At 36.2% G+C, this 16680-nt stretch overlaps 1 protein-coding gene across 1 annotated transcript in view; it reads right to left on the bottom strand.

Moving 5' to 3' along the window:
• Window positions 1–16680, bottom strand: part of Grid2 (glutamate receptor, ionotropic, delta 2) — a 1119457-nt gene that overhangs the window by 651692 nt on the left and 451085 nt on the right. The window contains exon 5 of the mRNA XM_005374673.1: window positions 8809–9093. Within this exon, the coding sequence (XP_005374730.1) occupies window positions 8809–9093 (285 nt within the window). The remainder of the gene's footprint in view (window positions 1–8808; window positions 9094–16680) is intronic.

The raw sequence follows: 16680 nt of genomic DNA, 5'->3' as shown, positions 1-16680 counted from the left end.
CTTTCTTGGATATGATGCTTCTTTCTTTTCCCTAGTCTGGGAAACCGCCTCACCTAATGGTGGTCTGGGAGTTTAGACTTAATTCTGCATCTGCTTCCTGAACTCTGTCATTAGATTGATCTGATTCTGTTTAATAAGAGTAATAAGGATTTTTTTGAACCACAGCTTTTGAAGTCCCTATATAACGACATATGCTGGTCAAAGTGAGGACATAACCATTGTCTGTAAGTTTTACAAAAATGGTACTGTAGCTCTTGTGCCTGATCATTGTTGATGAAAGATCTGAATGTAAGTAGGAAGCAACTAAGAAGAAGGTGAATGATATGTAGGTATCAGAATAGAAATACATATTTTTTTGCAGAGGGAGAACTCCAACATCTTTGAATGGCGCGTTTTCACACTCTTAGAGGATGGAGGAGAACTGAGCATTGATGATCTTTCTTATTTCTAAATTATTTCTGGCGTTCTCTTCATAAAATAACACACTTTAATGCAGCTCTCTCAAACTGGGATAAATGCCTTAAATTTAACTGACTGCTGGAGTGATATTCCTTACCAGAATGATCTACTTATCATCTGGCCATGATTCCGTTAATCTTATCAATAAGTCCAGTAGGAAGAGAGGGGGAGGTCTCTATATCTGTTATTACATCTGACCTCTTTCCTATCATGATTCTCACTCATTACATGAACTGGTGAGAAAGGTACCAGACTAGAGGCCTAGAGCAAAACCCAATACATAATAAGGATTATGGGTTATAATGTTTCTGATAAAATTGTTCAACTGTGCTATTAGCTCAAAAACAAATACAACATGTAAATACATGAGCATGACTGTGTTCCAATGAAGCTGTATTCAGGTTTCAGGCTCAACAATATTTTCCTGACTTCTAGAGTAGACAAATAGAACAGACTAGACCATTTACTTTTAGGAAGTCTCCTCTGATTAAGAGCCAAACTCAATTATTCTCTATATATCGGAATGCCTGGCTTTACTAGCTGGCCAAAAGGCTACACTGGTTTGTGTCCTGTGAGTCTTTGCAACATCAGGTAAACCTCTGTTCTTGGATGAATGCCTCTGGCCATGTTTGTGGTGTATTCAGAAATTAGAGAGATCCTCTGATGTTTGAAAGTAAAATCTGATGGTTCATGGGATTAATTTATTGGCCTAGTCTGGGGCCCTGGTGCTTACGGCTGTGAGCAATCTGGCTAATTAACGACCCACTGATAGTGTCCTTAAATAAATGTGTAGAGAAAAAATGAATGGTTTGACCTCAGTTGCAGTTCAGATCAGTCAGAGAGGTAGGAAACACATGGGGATATTTACTAGTGGCCAACAATGTAGAAAGAGAGCGAATATTACTGAAAGCCAATTTTCCATTAAGCTTTTATGTTACTGCACATTTGAAAACAGAAGTATTCACTGGAGAAGAGGATATACCAGTTCCCTCACCTCGGGGTGCCTCAGTTATCATATAAGACCACTATGGTATCCACCAGAACTGCCCTAAATTGCCTTGTGAACTTGAGGTCAAGAGGAACTGACAGTAACATGAGGATTATTGCTTTCTGTGCCAAGAGGGTTAATATTCACTCTGTCTAATCTAGGACAAAGGTTATTTTGCAAGTAAGCAATTATTTCTGCTACCAATAGGTCAGCCTGTTTGGGCTCAACCACTATTCTGCTTCCAGTGACACCTAAACCATCTAAGCTGAGATGGACAATTTCTTCTTGATGTTATTATGTGGGAAATCTGCAAGCTTGAAGTCTTTGTCCTTCTTTAATGATGAGGGTTCTATACATTTAACTTTTGAATTTAGGTCTTATTTAATAAATTGTCAAAAATGATCTTATTTCACTCCTAATATGTCAAAATATGGTATTGGTTGAAAGCAGGAGAAGATCAACAGGTTTTTAATTTAGACTTCTTGGTTTACTGAAAGTTTGTTGGACTCATACTACCTCAGTCTTTTTAGTTATAATAGTTATATTATTATAATAATATGGGTCTACCTTCCACTGCAATAGGCTTGGCTTCTGCTGCCATCTTGGTTTGCATCTGAGCCCCTCATGCTCCATCAACTACCTGGGGACCCAGGACCAGGTGGGCAAACTTCTGCTGCCATCGCAGCTCATGGTTGAGCCCTGGAAGAGACAGGTGCACTCTGGGAACTTCCTGGGGCCCCCGGACTTGGTGGCCCCCTTCCACAGCCATCACAGTTTGTGTCTCAGGCCTGTGTGCTCCATCAACAGCCTGGGATCACTGTACCTGGCAGCCTGTCTGCTGTTGCCATCGTGGGGCAACTCAGACACCCAGGAAACCTAGGGACATTCAGGACCTTCAGTGAGCTGTGCAGGAAGGGTGAGGCACAGTGTTCTACCTCTGGCATTGAAAATGACAAGACGATGGAGCAAAACGCAATCTCAGAATTCCACCCCACCCAGAACAAGGCCAGGAGACACTGACATAGGAGAACTTGGAAGTCACAGACCTGAAATCTCTGAAACAATAGCAACTGAACTAAAGAAACAATGCTGTCAGGCCATAGAAGAAATCAGATCAGAAGAACCAACACTGTGAAAATGGCCATACTTCCTAAATTGTTGTAGAGATTCAATGCAATTCCAATTAAAATACTGTTAGAATACCTCACAGATCTAGAGAAAACATTCCCACAATTCATCTGGAACCAGATGCAGACACAGCTACAAACATACTCAGCCACCTTATCTTTCACAAAGAGGCCAAACTAGTTCACTGGAAGAAAGATAACCTCTTTATTAAATGGTGCTAGAAAAACTAGCTTTCCACATGCCTAAGACTGAAACTAGACCCATGTCTATTACCATGCACCAAACTAAAGTCAAAATGGTTTAATGATCTAAATACCAAAGCAGAAATACTAAATCTACCGGTAGAGAAAGTAGGTAAAAGTCTTGAGGATATAGGGGTAGGTAGAGAGTTCATGAACAAAATCCAAAATGCACTGGAAATACTTGAAAGAATCAACAATTGGGATGTTGGGGCTGGGGATTTAGCTCAGTGGCAAAGTGCCTGCCTGGCAAGCGCAAGGTCGTGAGTTCGGTTCCCGTACCGGAGAAAAACCAAAAAAAAAAAAACCAATTGGGATGTCATCTTATTGAAAAGTTTTGCACATCTAAAGAAATCACCAATGAGCAAAAAGAAAACCCAGGAACTGGGAAAAAATTTTAGCCAACTGCCCCTTGGATGGAGGACTTCTATCTAGAACATATAAAGAATTAAAAAATCAGGCCCCTCAAATTCAAAGACCCAATATAAAAATGGGCATCTGAGATGAATACACACTTCTCAGATAAAGAAACACAAATGGCAAATAAATGCATAAAAAAAATGTTTAACATCATTATTCACTTGAGAAATGCAAATTAAAACAGTTCTGATATTCCATCTTACCCCAGAAAGAATGGCTATCATCAAGAAATCAACAAATAACAAATGCTGGATGGGTTATGGGGGAAAAGGAACTCTTCTTTACTGTTGGTGGGAGTGTAGACTGATGCAACTACTGTCAAAATCAGTCCAGAGTTTCCTCAGTAAACTAGGACTAGAGATTTCATTCCACCTAGCTATTTCACTTTTGGGTATTTTTCCAGAAGAACTAAAAGCATCATATCAAAGTGACACATGTGCACCCATGTTTATAGCAGAACAACTTTGCAATAGCTAAATCATGGAAACAACCCAAATGCCTATCAACTGAGGAATGGATAAAAAAGATGTGGTATTTTTATATAATTGAATATTACTCAGGTATAAAGATAAATTCGAGGATTTATAGGCAAATGGATGCAACTAGAGATCATACTCATAAGGGAAATAAATCAGAGTTACATGAGTAAAAATCATATTGTCTCCCTAGTGTAAGAACATGAAAGAGTAAAAATCTAAAAGGTAAAATAGATATTGTGAAAGGCAAAAAAACTGTTCAAAAGGAAAGAATGACTGGGATGAGGAAAAAGAGAAAAGAAAGAAAGAAGGGAAAAAAATATATATATATATATACACACAAGATAGCTTAGATAATTGTACTACTAACTGCTATCGATTTATTGAAAGGAACTGTTTTTTTTTTGTTGTTTTCTTTCCGGTACCAGGAATCGAACTCATGACCTCGCGCTTGCCAGGCAGGCGCTGTGCCGCTGAGCTAAATCCCCAGCCCAGGAACTGCTAATGTTTTATTGTTTGATCAATCTTACCTACCTATATTTTTTATCTGAGTAACAACTTAGAAGATAACAATATGTAATACAACATCCATTGTTAATTTCCTAACACCTTATCTGAAATTCTGTATTGCTTTTATTATTTTTATGTTGTTTTGTTTATGTCTGTGTGTTTGTTAATATGTTTTGGTTCTTTCATCTTTAAAATAAAACAAAAAATAAAATAAATGCAAGCTCTTCCCTGGAAAAAATAATACAATTAAGGATTAAGTGGAATTATATATATGTAAATCACACAGAACAGAGCCTAGATATTGTAAATGTCCCATATAAGGTTAGCCCATGTGAATACATTCTTTACTTTTGAGAAGATTAAATGATATAATACAAGTATTTATTGTAGTGCCTGGTAAATAAAATACTAGAAGATATTTTTAATATTTTAATTGCTGTAAGAGCTCATCACACTGTCTGTTGAAGTGGCTGTTTCACATATTTTGTGTCTTTCATGTTTTTTTCTTTTTGTCTAATTTTAATAACTGGTGTCAACGTCTACCCATGAAGACTTCCTTAACCACTGCAGCCCAAACGAAACACTTTCTTCATTACAAACCACTAGCATCCACTTTGCACTGCTCATAATTTACCTCACTATTTTATTCACTGAGAGGCATAAATATTTTATCTGTTTTATTAACTGTAAGCTTTTTAAGTATATGACTATAGTCTGTAAATCTTTCTTCTTATATTTTGTATTGCACGAAGCAAATGAGCAATGAACAGTTCCTGAATGACACATTTTTAAAAGTTCAACACTTCTAATCTCTTTTCAAGGCTTTTAAAAAGGCCTTGAATTGACCCATTCAAATAAAGTTATCCTTTTTCTTTCTTTTTTCTCCTTTTACTCATTTACCTAGAATAAAAGATGTGAAATTTCCTTGTTAGGAATGTAATGTAGACTTTTGCACCATGCCCTTAACCATAATTAACTGCTTCTGTAGAGTGTGTTTCTGTGATTAACTGGATATAGAAGCCTGACTTTAAAAAATAAATTACACTTTTCTACACAAAATACACCTGCAATAGCATTTGGCCCCAGCAGGCTGCCCAAGTCTATCCACAGGGGCTGTTTAATCCATTCATTAATGAAAGCAATTCCTGATAATCATGATAAGAGTCAAGTACAATTCCAAGGTTTGAACTTAAAATGATGACACTGATGAATGGATATATAAATACATGGAACCTTCTTCATGATACAAAGTATTTATAGTCTGATGTTTATTTTGGACTCCAGCCCAGTTTTTTACTAACAAGATTTATTGTAAGTATCAAAGAAAAATTTTCATTCATTAAATAATGGTATTACTGGAAAGAATTTTAAGGATAAATTCAGAGTAATTTTTCATGAATGATTAAATTGAGCAAGTCAAAGTCAAGTTTATCATAAGGCTTTCATTGTCCCTAAAACAAACCCAATATCTAACAGAGGACTCAGACAAGCCTTGTACGATTATAGCATCTTATTTACTCAGAAGAAAATGAAGAAAGAAGGAATGAGGGATTTTCAATGTGTGCAAATGATCCTATGGTTCTGTTTTAAGAGTACATTTTCCAAAATATCAACAATAAAAATGTCTTCTGTTATAAGAATTTCATCACTATAATACCCGTAGGCCTTAGATAAAAGCTAATAGGAGAAATTTCTTTCCTCAAAGGCATTGATAATCAAAGGGTAAAATTTTTCATTTTAATGCTATGAAAAGGCCTTGATCAAAAATCACTTTTTCTGTCCTCTATTTTATATGACTCTTTTGATAGCACTAACTGAAAAGTGCTTTCTCACCCTAAACACTTGGGGTTTTAAAAATTCATTACTTCAACTTACTTTGATCAGAAGCCATAAACATACCATTTAATGTTATAAAGGCCACAGATAATCCAGCGGAAGGAAAATTGGCAAAACTATCATGCTCAGTTTGTTGATTCCAGAGACAGTTTACTCTTCAGTAAACCATCCTGTCAGAGAATTTTCAGACTTCATGGTTTCAATCGTTACTTCCAGTGAAGACCCAACTATGTTCTTTATTGCCTTTGTTTGTTTTATTCATTGCAGTGTCTTAGTCTTTGTTCTATGACCCCTAAATAACACAAACAAAACAGGAAAAATATGGGTTTCCATCCTGGAAACAAAAATGTGTGTTTTTGCAGAGTGCCTCCAACTTTGGCTGAAGTCTACTCATCAAGTTTAATGGATTCTCACTGCCAAAACACCAAGCAGCCTTTGCATATTTAGGCCTAAATGCAACTGCCTCTTGTTCCCCTCCCTTGGGGTCCACCAGGATTCTTATTTGCTGCTCTCCAGATTTCTGCTTTCCTGTTTGTTCTCAGTTCTATTGATGCAGCTTTCTGACATACCCTGCTGTAGATTTTCCAGTACTGTTCATAATGCTGGGTTAATTATGCATGGCAAGAAAGCACTGTTGCTTTAGACTTTTATTTTTTAATGCTTATTTTCTTATTTGCAAAGCCAAACAAGTTGCGTCACCAAGAGTGAAATCCCTCCTGATTTTCCTTTAACAAAACTGTGGCAAGAAGACCCATTCATACAGAAAAAAAAATAAAAAGTTTTAGAGTCTCCTCAAAGCAACCTCTGGAGAAACATATTTCTAAATCTGCATTTCTGGTGATAAAAGAGTCAAAGCTCTCAACACCAAAATTTCTTGGCTGACCCTAACCTGCCCAGCACCACCAGGGTCCCCATAGGCACTGCACTAACCTGGCCAGAAACAGAATGGATAAAAATAGAGGACCCTTCCGTTCCTCTCAGTGAGTCCTGACCTACCTTCTCTCCAACAGCTAATGGGTATAGACATCCTTATCTACAACTAAAAGGGCTTCTGCCAGTGTGGAGGGAATGACCTTGTCACTTTATCACTGTGATGTACAGCTTAGTTACAGTGCAGGTGTCCTACAAGATGGACCAGAAGCAAGATGCCCTTTGAAATGCATTTCTGAGACAGCAACATCCAGAGACTCTTTTCCTACATCTTTAGTCCCTTATAAAACCACAACCTCAAAAATTAAAAATAGAAATTCCATTTGACTCAGCTATTCCTCTTTGGGGTATATTCCTGACAGAATTAAAGTCATCATATTATAGCAATACATGTATATCTCTGCTGTGGCATTACAGTTGCAATAGATAAAATTATAGAGCTGACCTACATGCTCATCAACAGATGAATGAAAGAAAAAAGTGATGTATATATACACACAATAGAATACGACTTAGCCATAAAGAAGGATAAATTGGAGTCTTATATAGGAAAAAGAATGGATTTGGGGACCATATGGCTAAGTGAAATAAATCAAACATAGAAAGACAAGTATCTGAGAAACACAAAATATAAATAATTTGAAGAGCAAAATAAAAGAGAGATGGTAGGAAACAGGGAGGTAGGCTTTGTGGCGATGCGAGGGCATGTGCAGAGGGGGAGGGTGGAACGGAAGGAAACTGATTTGCATGTAATATGTGAACGTAATTACTGTGTGTGGCAAAGACACACCAACAGTTAAAAAAGAGCCAGTCTCTCACCATGACAGTGCAGTCTTCACTCAGAAGTCACCTACTGCTTTCTCACAGTGAATCGAACTCTTAACTTTTCCACATTCCTTGACTATGGGAAAATTCTTCCACCAACCCCTGATACGCCAGCTCTCACGGCAGCCTACTTCATGCAGAGTGTGTATCTTCCACATGGATCACACTGATCTTTATTCTACTTCTCCCCACTACTTATGAAAATAAGGGAAACTGTATTTGAAAATCTTTGGGATCGCTATGAAACAAGGAAATTCATGAAAAACCTTAATGAAATCATACCATTTTTTACCTGCACGCTTAATATCATAAAAGTAAATATACTGAGAAAAAAGTGTTTCTCCTCAAATTGTGGTGAGTTTAGGAACAATGCTTTGTGCTTCATCTTGGAGGGTTAAAAAGCTTGTTTTTAATGCCACCTTGTATCATTGCAAAATTTCATACTCAAGCCAATGTGCAGTGCTAATAATAAAGTAATAGAATTTCAGTGACTCAAACAACTGAAATATTGAGTAGATATTTAAATTTAGACAGCAATGGAAGCAGAATTGTCAGCGTTTTTCATTAATAAGCAAGCACAGGTTATCTTTCTTCAATGCTCTAGAACCCATCAAAAGTGATGTGTCACTATCATAAAGAGTTCACATTTCTATGAAAGGAAACAGAATGTTGTCTTTGTGACTTCCTATTATTTCAAAAATCCAGATATTCTGAAGGCAGACTCACTTAGAAATATTTTTCAACTGAATAATAGGTAAAGATTTTATTTTAAAATCTGACCTCACAGATATTTAATACAAAGGGATGAACTTCATGGTGGTAGCAAAATGTTTGGTTGCTGCTCTTTTTAGGTTTGTAGGAATATGACAACAAAAAAACATACAGGTTTTCTGGTATATTGAAATTTTTCGAGTAATCTTGAAATTTTTCGGGATTTAAAGACGTTGCTTCTCATGCTGAAATCAGCTTATACAACACATACAGAATTAGGACTTACCATATTCACTGTCATAGAATATAATGAATTTCTGCCAGGCATACTCGGTGACCACTCTGAGGATCACGTCATTCAAGTAGACAGGGGGCCGGACAGAGAGTGTGTAGTCCTCGTTCCTGCTGCTCCGGGTGAGTCCGCAGCCGCTCCTGGGGGTTCCCGCTGTTGAGCGCTGAATGAAGAGATGTGGGATGTGCATCGCATCTGCCAGAGACTGGAGGGACCCAGCTGATGTGCAGCCGATGGAGCTAACCAGGGCCAAGATACCTTGGTTCATAAGTTCACAGGCTGCAAGAGAGCAGAGTAACATTCCGAAGTCAGAGGGGTTTGTATATTCCTCTTTTTGGAGAGCAGTGGATAAAAACCTTCAGACCAGTTGCTCACCGATGCGCATTATTTTTTCAAGGAAAAAGAAGAACATTCTGTATGAGTAAATCATCAAATTACAAAAAGCTGTAGGATTCACTTCAAGAATTCTGTCCTCATTAGCTATGTGACTGCGCAAGTTCCTCAGCTTCTCCCCATGCAGGTGTACCATCTGCAAAGCAGGCAGAAGTGCGTGAATCTGGTCATATTGTTGTAACGATTAGAGACCCTGCAGGTTCTGTTATTTGTTTCTCACAGGACATTCAACTAATGGCTGATGAACTTTTGTACTTAGCAATTTATCATCCGGAGAAAACAATTCTTTACTCAGTATACAATACAGGTTTTCAAAAGGTAGATAATACACAAACTGGTGGTGGAATGGAGAGGAGATGGAGGGGTGGAACCATTTTTGGTCCCCAATAATGGAGCCGCCATTGTCTCTAAATATTCAGTGACACTTTCTTTTTCAATAAAATGGAGAAACAAAAATATTTTTTGTTTTCTTCTTTGACTCAGAAAAATCAGTGTCAGACAAACATTACATTTTAGTAGCTACCACATTCTGTTTCTAGATGAATAATTTCTAGTTTATATTACCTGACATGACTTCAGTTTTAATTATCCTATGTTTGAAGAATGTAGTTTCAAACATATTTAAGGTTATATAAAGTATACATTATAATTAAAGATAAAGACAGTATATATTGGAAAAAATCGTTAATAGGTGATATCTCAGAATGCCGCTGTTTGGAGAGAAGAGGTCAGAAATAAATGCAAAAGTAAATTCAGAATGAATCAATGCAAAATTATATCTACTTAAGAAGCTCGGGTGCATCATCGAAGGAACCGCTCAGCGGGCCAGGGATATAGCTCAGCGGCCTAAGTGCCTGCCTGGCAAGCACAAGGTCCTCAGTTTGATTCCTGGTACCAAAAAAAGCAAAACAAGTTCAAGTATTATAATTTATTCATATTTAATTCTAAGTTTTAGGCGCTCTAGTGCAACAGTCTCAGATTTAAGACTTATTGCAGATTTTTTACATAATTCTTGAAAATAAAGATGTGCTGCTATAGGTGTGTGTTATAGAGCTGCCCACGGTTTGCAAGAAATTGTACAGCCCCCTTTAAAGGGGAAGGAGCTGAAGAGTCAGATCCCCATCCTATGTCCCCAAATCCTTTTCACCATAGAAGCCAAGGAATGGAGAACACTTGATTTGCAACCTTGATATTTTGCATGCCAGAAAATAAAAATAAAATAAATGAAAAATTAAGAGTTTTCTATAGGGAAAACCTCAGATATGCTTAGGTTTTATGAAAAAAGTGGTAGTCCCACTTAAGAGGCAAGAAAGAGCTCACACATCTAACATGGAATGGACAAAGCTGACCCAAACCACAATCTCAACAGCAGGGTCTGAACAGGGTCTGAACAGCAACCTGTCATTTCCCCTTTTTGGTCATTATTGCTGCCGGGTTTGCCTTGTTTTACCATTATGAAGTATTGGCTGAAGCATGGAAGATACTCACTGATTTTCTCTTGCTCTCAGCCCTTCTCAGGGCCTTGGTGAAAGTTAGGGTAAGACAGACCATAGCTCATGACAGCTAAAGAGAAATCTCAGAAAATAAAGGGCTCTGAAAGGCAAGGTTTAGTCAGGCAGCCTTTCTTCTGCATGAATTTCGTGACTTGATTGTTAAAAGCCTGAATCAGTGTGGATAGGGTAAAGTTTTAACTCCATGAAATGCATACCTCAGTGCATTAGATAGTGTGAGAATTGAACTAGGAAGATCAGTGGGTGTTTGTGTGTGTTTCTACTACTATTTCAATTGAAAGAATCCAAGTCAAGGACTTCTCCAGGGCATATTTCTTTCCCACCATTATTTTAAGTTCTGAGATTTGTTTATATTATGTATGCATGTACACACTCCACACTCATACAAACAGACCACATTGAACATGTTGCTGGTTTTGTGACTCCAGCTGTTAAGATTTTAGCACTATCAAACGTGTTTGGAGTCTGCCCTTATACTAATTGCCAGAAGCACACCTTTTTTTATAGCATTAGCAATCAGAAAATTTTTACTCTTTTTGGTCATTTGGTACTTGTGGAAAAGAAGTTAGTTATAATTTCAGAAAATGATGTTTACATACTCTGTCTTCCTCATTGCTGCAGCTAAGCAATTTAAAATTTCTTTTTCTCATTAAACCAAAATGAGATTAAATATAAAACTAAACTATAAAAGTTTAGAAATGGGCTGATTACCTGTTAGTGAATACTCAATGAGAATTCAGTGAAATACTTCAAGCTATCACCATTCTTCCTGAATATAAATATTCCCTGTGATATTCTTTCTGACATTTTATAGTGACCGCATTGTCTTGCTATAAGTTCTCCTGAAGCTCTTACTTAACATGACTGCAGTACAGTCCGTCTATGTATTTTAAGGGTGTGAGCGCACCCCCCCAGGCCAATGTGCTGGGACCCCATCCTCCTGGTAGTGGAGCCTGAGGGAACGTGTTGGGCCCTGGGCATGCGCTGATCGTGCGTGAGTTAGGGCTGCTATGATGAAAGTGGGTTCTTTGAGGAAGGGTGGATTGGCCTCCTCCTGCCACGCTCTAACCTGCTCACTTCCTTCCCACCATTGGATGCTAAAGTGGGAATACTCTCATGCTGTTGCCTTGATTTGCACTTCCCCCGCCACCGGAGCTGTGAGAAGTAGATCCCTGTTCTTTGTAATCACTCTCCAGTATTCAGGTGAAAAACACAAACAGACTAACAGAGTGAGAAATACTGAACGTGAAAGTCGCTTCTCGCAGTATCCTACGCCCAACACTCTCTGGATACCAATTATATACACAATTTCAAATCGGCTTTTTCTTCCAATCATACAAGTCATTTCAGGTCTTTATTTACTTATTTGGTAGCTATTTCTTATTCTTAGTAGAGACTTTTGTCTGCTTACAGTAACAATACTATATTAAAATTTCACATCTTAAAAAACTTCAAAGATTTTTTTACTTTATCCCCTCATGTACATACATGGTATCTCAAAACATTTTAGGTGTCCTCAAAACACTAATTTTTGCTTTGGGCTGGTAGTCTAAAAACAGGCAAAAATGTTATTTAAAACATATTGCAGTCCTTCACAAGGCATGATGAAAATCAACTTCCTTTTCAAATCATAAAGTAAAAATTAATCAACAAGCACTTGTTCTTATCAATTTTGAAAGAATCATTACAGAAAGAATGTATCTGAAGAACTTGCATATGTATTTTAGTATCATCCTTTATCTGTTACTTATGTGTTAAGTGTCTAACTTAAGTCTTCTTTTATGTTAATTTTTTTTCAATTTATGGAGTTTTCAGAAAATTAAAAATTATTATGCAGCAAGGTTTCTATCTGTAAGGTTTTGCTTCATAATAAGTTTAGGAAAACCTTCTTCAGCGAGCCCACAGTCTGAATGAATGATCAGTTTTTCTGAAACCAGAGCCTCCCATTCCCAGCCACATGTCTGATGGTCACCTGGTGGGACATATAGCAACTGGACTTTTGGGAACTAGATGAGTGCAGAATGTTATATTTGATACAATTCTATCTTCATAATCACAAATAGAGAAGAGTGAAGATTAAACACAATTGTGATAAGAATGATAATCAAAACCATATTATATTTTTATCTTGGAATTATTTTTCATCATTTTATAGAGATTCTGGGTATTAAAATTACTGTTCTTAAAAGGTAGGGCAAAAGATTCTGAAAAGTTTGAGCATAAAGAAATGATAAAATGTTGGAGGTAGATATGTCTAAGCAATAAGCACTATGCAATGCATACATGTATCAAAATATTACAGGGTAGCACATTATATACAACTTTTATGTTTTTATATATCAGTTAAATAAATTTCCAAAAGAATAAACTTATGCTTATCTATAATAGGGAACTTATTACATTTAGAGCTGATTCTTTAAAATGAGTAGCAGAATATTTTATTTCATCAAATTATGTCCTATAGAAATGTGAACAAGGTAGCTGTACAATGCACAGTGAATAAGCTAGGCATGGAGGTGCATGCTTATAACTCCACCACTTTGGAAAGCTGAAGCAGGAGTATTGCAAGTTCTAGTCCAGACTGGGGAATTTAGAACTTGTCTCTAAATAAAAAGTAAAAAAGTGTTAGGAATGGAGCTCAGTGGTAGAGTACCCTGGGGTTCCATCCCCAGAATTAAAAGTAAAGATAGAAAGATATTGAGGACGTGTTTGTGTTTGTGTAAGAGAAAGAGATCATGAAAAGGACAAATAAATCACCTCTCTTTCTCAATTATGAGCATCTATGCAGAACACCACTGCCCAAACTCAGAAGGCATTTTCACGTGCATCCTCTCTCTTATTCCTTTTGCTTCTCCATGCCATCTTGGTAAATATGTGCTGTCAATTCTACCTTCTAAATATTTGTCAAAACTATCCTCTCCTTGACATATTCAAGGCCAATTCCTTCATTCAGCTAACCTGCCCCTAAGACAACTGATAAAATTTCCCAAGTTCATGTGATTCTCAGCCATTTGCTTAATCTTTCTCTAATCATCCACATTGTAAACAAGAACATTTCCTCTTAAATCTCATTAAATCATTCCCATATTTAAAGATCATCAACAAAAGACTAGACCACTGAACTATTATCACCTGTCAGTGTCTGAAGAGAAAGGGCAGCTCAATGCAGTGTGAGATCCTAGACAAAGCTGGGAACAGAAATAAACTTACAAGTAATGTAGTTGGTAAACTGAACAACATATGAAGTTCTCATAATTATACTATGCTGATATTAATTTACCCGTTCTTGGTAATTTTTCTACGTCCATGTAAGGAGTTAACATTAGGGAAGTTGTTTGAAGAATAAAAGGGAATTTTTTTCTGTGAATCTATAACTACTTCAAAATTCAAAACAGATAAAACAGCCAAGGGCTGAAAACTTCTGTAAGAGAAGCCCAAATTCTAACCATGGGATATAAAATTCTTAATTATCTTGGTGAAATTTACTTTTTCATGTTCAGTTCTATCTTCTATACCTTGCCACTACATCTTCTCTTTATTCCATATTCTCTGACCATCATTACATTTATACACTAGATTATTCCTTCAGCATCCTATGTGCTTATGTGAAGAGAAATTTCTGACATATTAACAGTACTGTCTTTGAATTCAAAAGCATTGTACCTTCATAGTATTTTCATCAATTTAGTTTTTGTAAGTTTCCCTTAGCAAAATTTGTAGCATTCAATGTGTAGATTTTGCATTTCCTTTTTCAAATTTATTCATAATTATTTTATGCTTTTATATCCTATTGTAAATGACACTTCTAGTTTTTAATATGTTATTGTTAGCATACAGAAAAACATCAATTTTTGTATCTTTCGCTTGTTCCATAAGGCCTTGATAAAGTTACTTCTTCTATTTTCCACTTTTGTAGAGTATGAAGCATTTTATATATAGAAAATTATGCTTTCACCAAATAGAAGCAATTTTATTTCTTTCTGTTTCACATGACATTTCTTTTTTTTTCAGTCTTATTGCATAGGCAGGGAACACCACTGCAAAGCTGAGTAGATACAGTAGCAACATCTATTCTTATCTTCTACCTGATCTGAGAAAGAAAGCATGCAGATGCAGTTTTTTACAATTAAATAAAAATTTGTAACTTTTTTGAACTATGCTTTTAGTTTGCCCAGGAAAACCATGGCTAGGCATTTTAAAATTAAAAAAAGGATGTTAATCCTTTAATGATTAAAACTGTGAAAAAATAGTTATAGAAGGATCTTACCTTAATCTTATAAAAGCCATTTATGACAAACCTCCTGGAAACATCATATTAAATGGAGGAAAAAATGAAAGCATACCTTCTAAAATTAGGAATAAGACAAGGATGTCCACTACCACAGCTCCTGTTTGATGTAGTATTTCAAACATTAACAAGAACAATTAGGGAAGAAAAATAAATAAAAGAGATATGTATAGGAAAGGAAGTAGTCAGTTTACCATTATTTTCAGAAAACATTACCATTTACATAAAAGATGAGTCCAACAAAAGATTCTTAGAATTAATAATCAAATTCAGTAAAGTAGCAGAATACAAAATCAACTCACAAAAATCAACAGCATTTCTGTACAATACTAATAAATCCATCTAGAAAGAAATTAGGGAAACACCACTCACAGTAGCACCAAGAAAAATTAAATACTTAGGAATTAAATTAATTGAAGAAGTGAAAAACCTCTACAATGAAGACTCTGAAAAAGGAAACTGAAGAAGACATCAAAAAATGGAAAGATATATCCTTGCTCTTGGATAGGCTAAAGCAATGTAGTCAAAATGGCCATACTTACAAAATTGATACACAGACTTAACATAATCACAGTCAAAATTGCAACAGCATTTTTCACATAAGTGGAGAAAACAGTTCTAAAAATCATATGGAACCAGAAGAGACCAAGAATAGCAAAAGCAACCCTGGATAAAAAGATCAAAGCATGAGGCATCATAAATACCAGACTTGAAGTTATATTACAAAGCTCATATGATACAAACAACATGGTACTGGCACAAAAAAACAGATATGACAATCAATAGAACAGAATAGAGGACTCAGAAACAACTCCTAAACACTTTCAATTATTTGATCTTTATAAAATGGCCAAAACCGCCCACTGAAGGAAAAACAACCTCTTTAATAAATGGTGTTGAGAAAACCAGCTATGCACATCCAGAGAACTAAATCTAGACCCATATTGTGTACCAAACTAAAACCAAAATGGGTTAAACAACTAAATATTAAACCAGAAACACTTAACCTGCTGGAAGACAAGATAGGTAAAACTTTTCAAATCATAGATATAGGCAGCAACTTTCTGAATAGAAACCCAGTTGCACAGGAAACAGTTCTGGGAATCAACAAATGGGATCATATTAAATTAAAAACCTTCTGCAAAACAAAAAAATAAAAACAACCAACAGAGTAAAAAGTCAACCTAGACAATGGGAAAAATTTTCCCAGTGATGTCTCAGAATTAGGACTCATATCTAGAGTATATAAAGAACTCAAAAAAGTTAGACACCCAAGATAAAAGAGCTAATCAAAAAATGGGCAAATGAAATGAATACATAGCTCATAAAAGGAGTCCAAATAGGCAATAAATACATGAAGAAATACTTGACATACCTGCCCATTACAGAAATGCAAATTAAAGCAGCACTGACATTCTACATTAGCCTGTAAATAATGTCACCATCAAGAAGTCAAATAACAAGTGCTGGGGCTTTGTAGGGGAGAGGAGCCCTTCTGCACTGCTGCTGGAAGTGTAGCCTCCTACAACCACTATGAAAATTGGTGTGGAGATTTCTCAAAAAATAAAACTAACATTAGAAATTCCATTTGACCTAGTTATTCTTCTACCTATCTGCCCCAAAGAGTCAGAGACATCCTATTGCAGTGATCCATTCACACCCATGTTTATAGCA

This window comes from Chinchilla lanigera, unplaced genomic scaffold (genome assembly GCF_000276665.1).
Source record: "Chinchilla lanigera isolate Chin_1 unplaced genomic scaffold, ChiLan1.0 scaffold00004, whole genome shotgun sequence".
NCBI lineage: Eukaryota > Metazoa > Chordata > Mammalia > Rodentia > Chinchillidae > Chinchilla > Chinchilla lanigera.
Note: the sequence above shows the minus strand (reverse complement) of the source record. Positions and strands in the feature narration are given on the sequence as shown.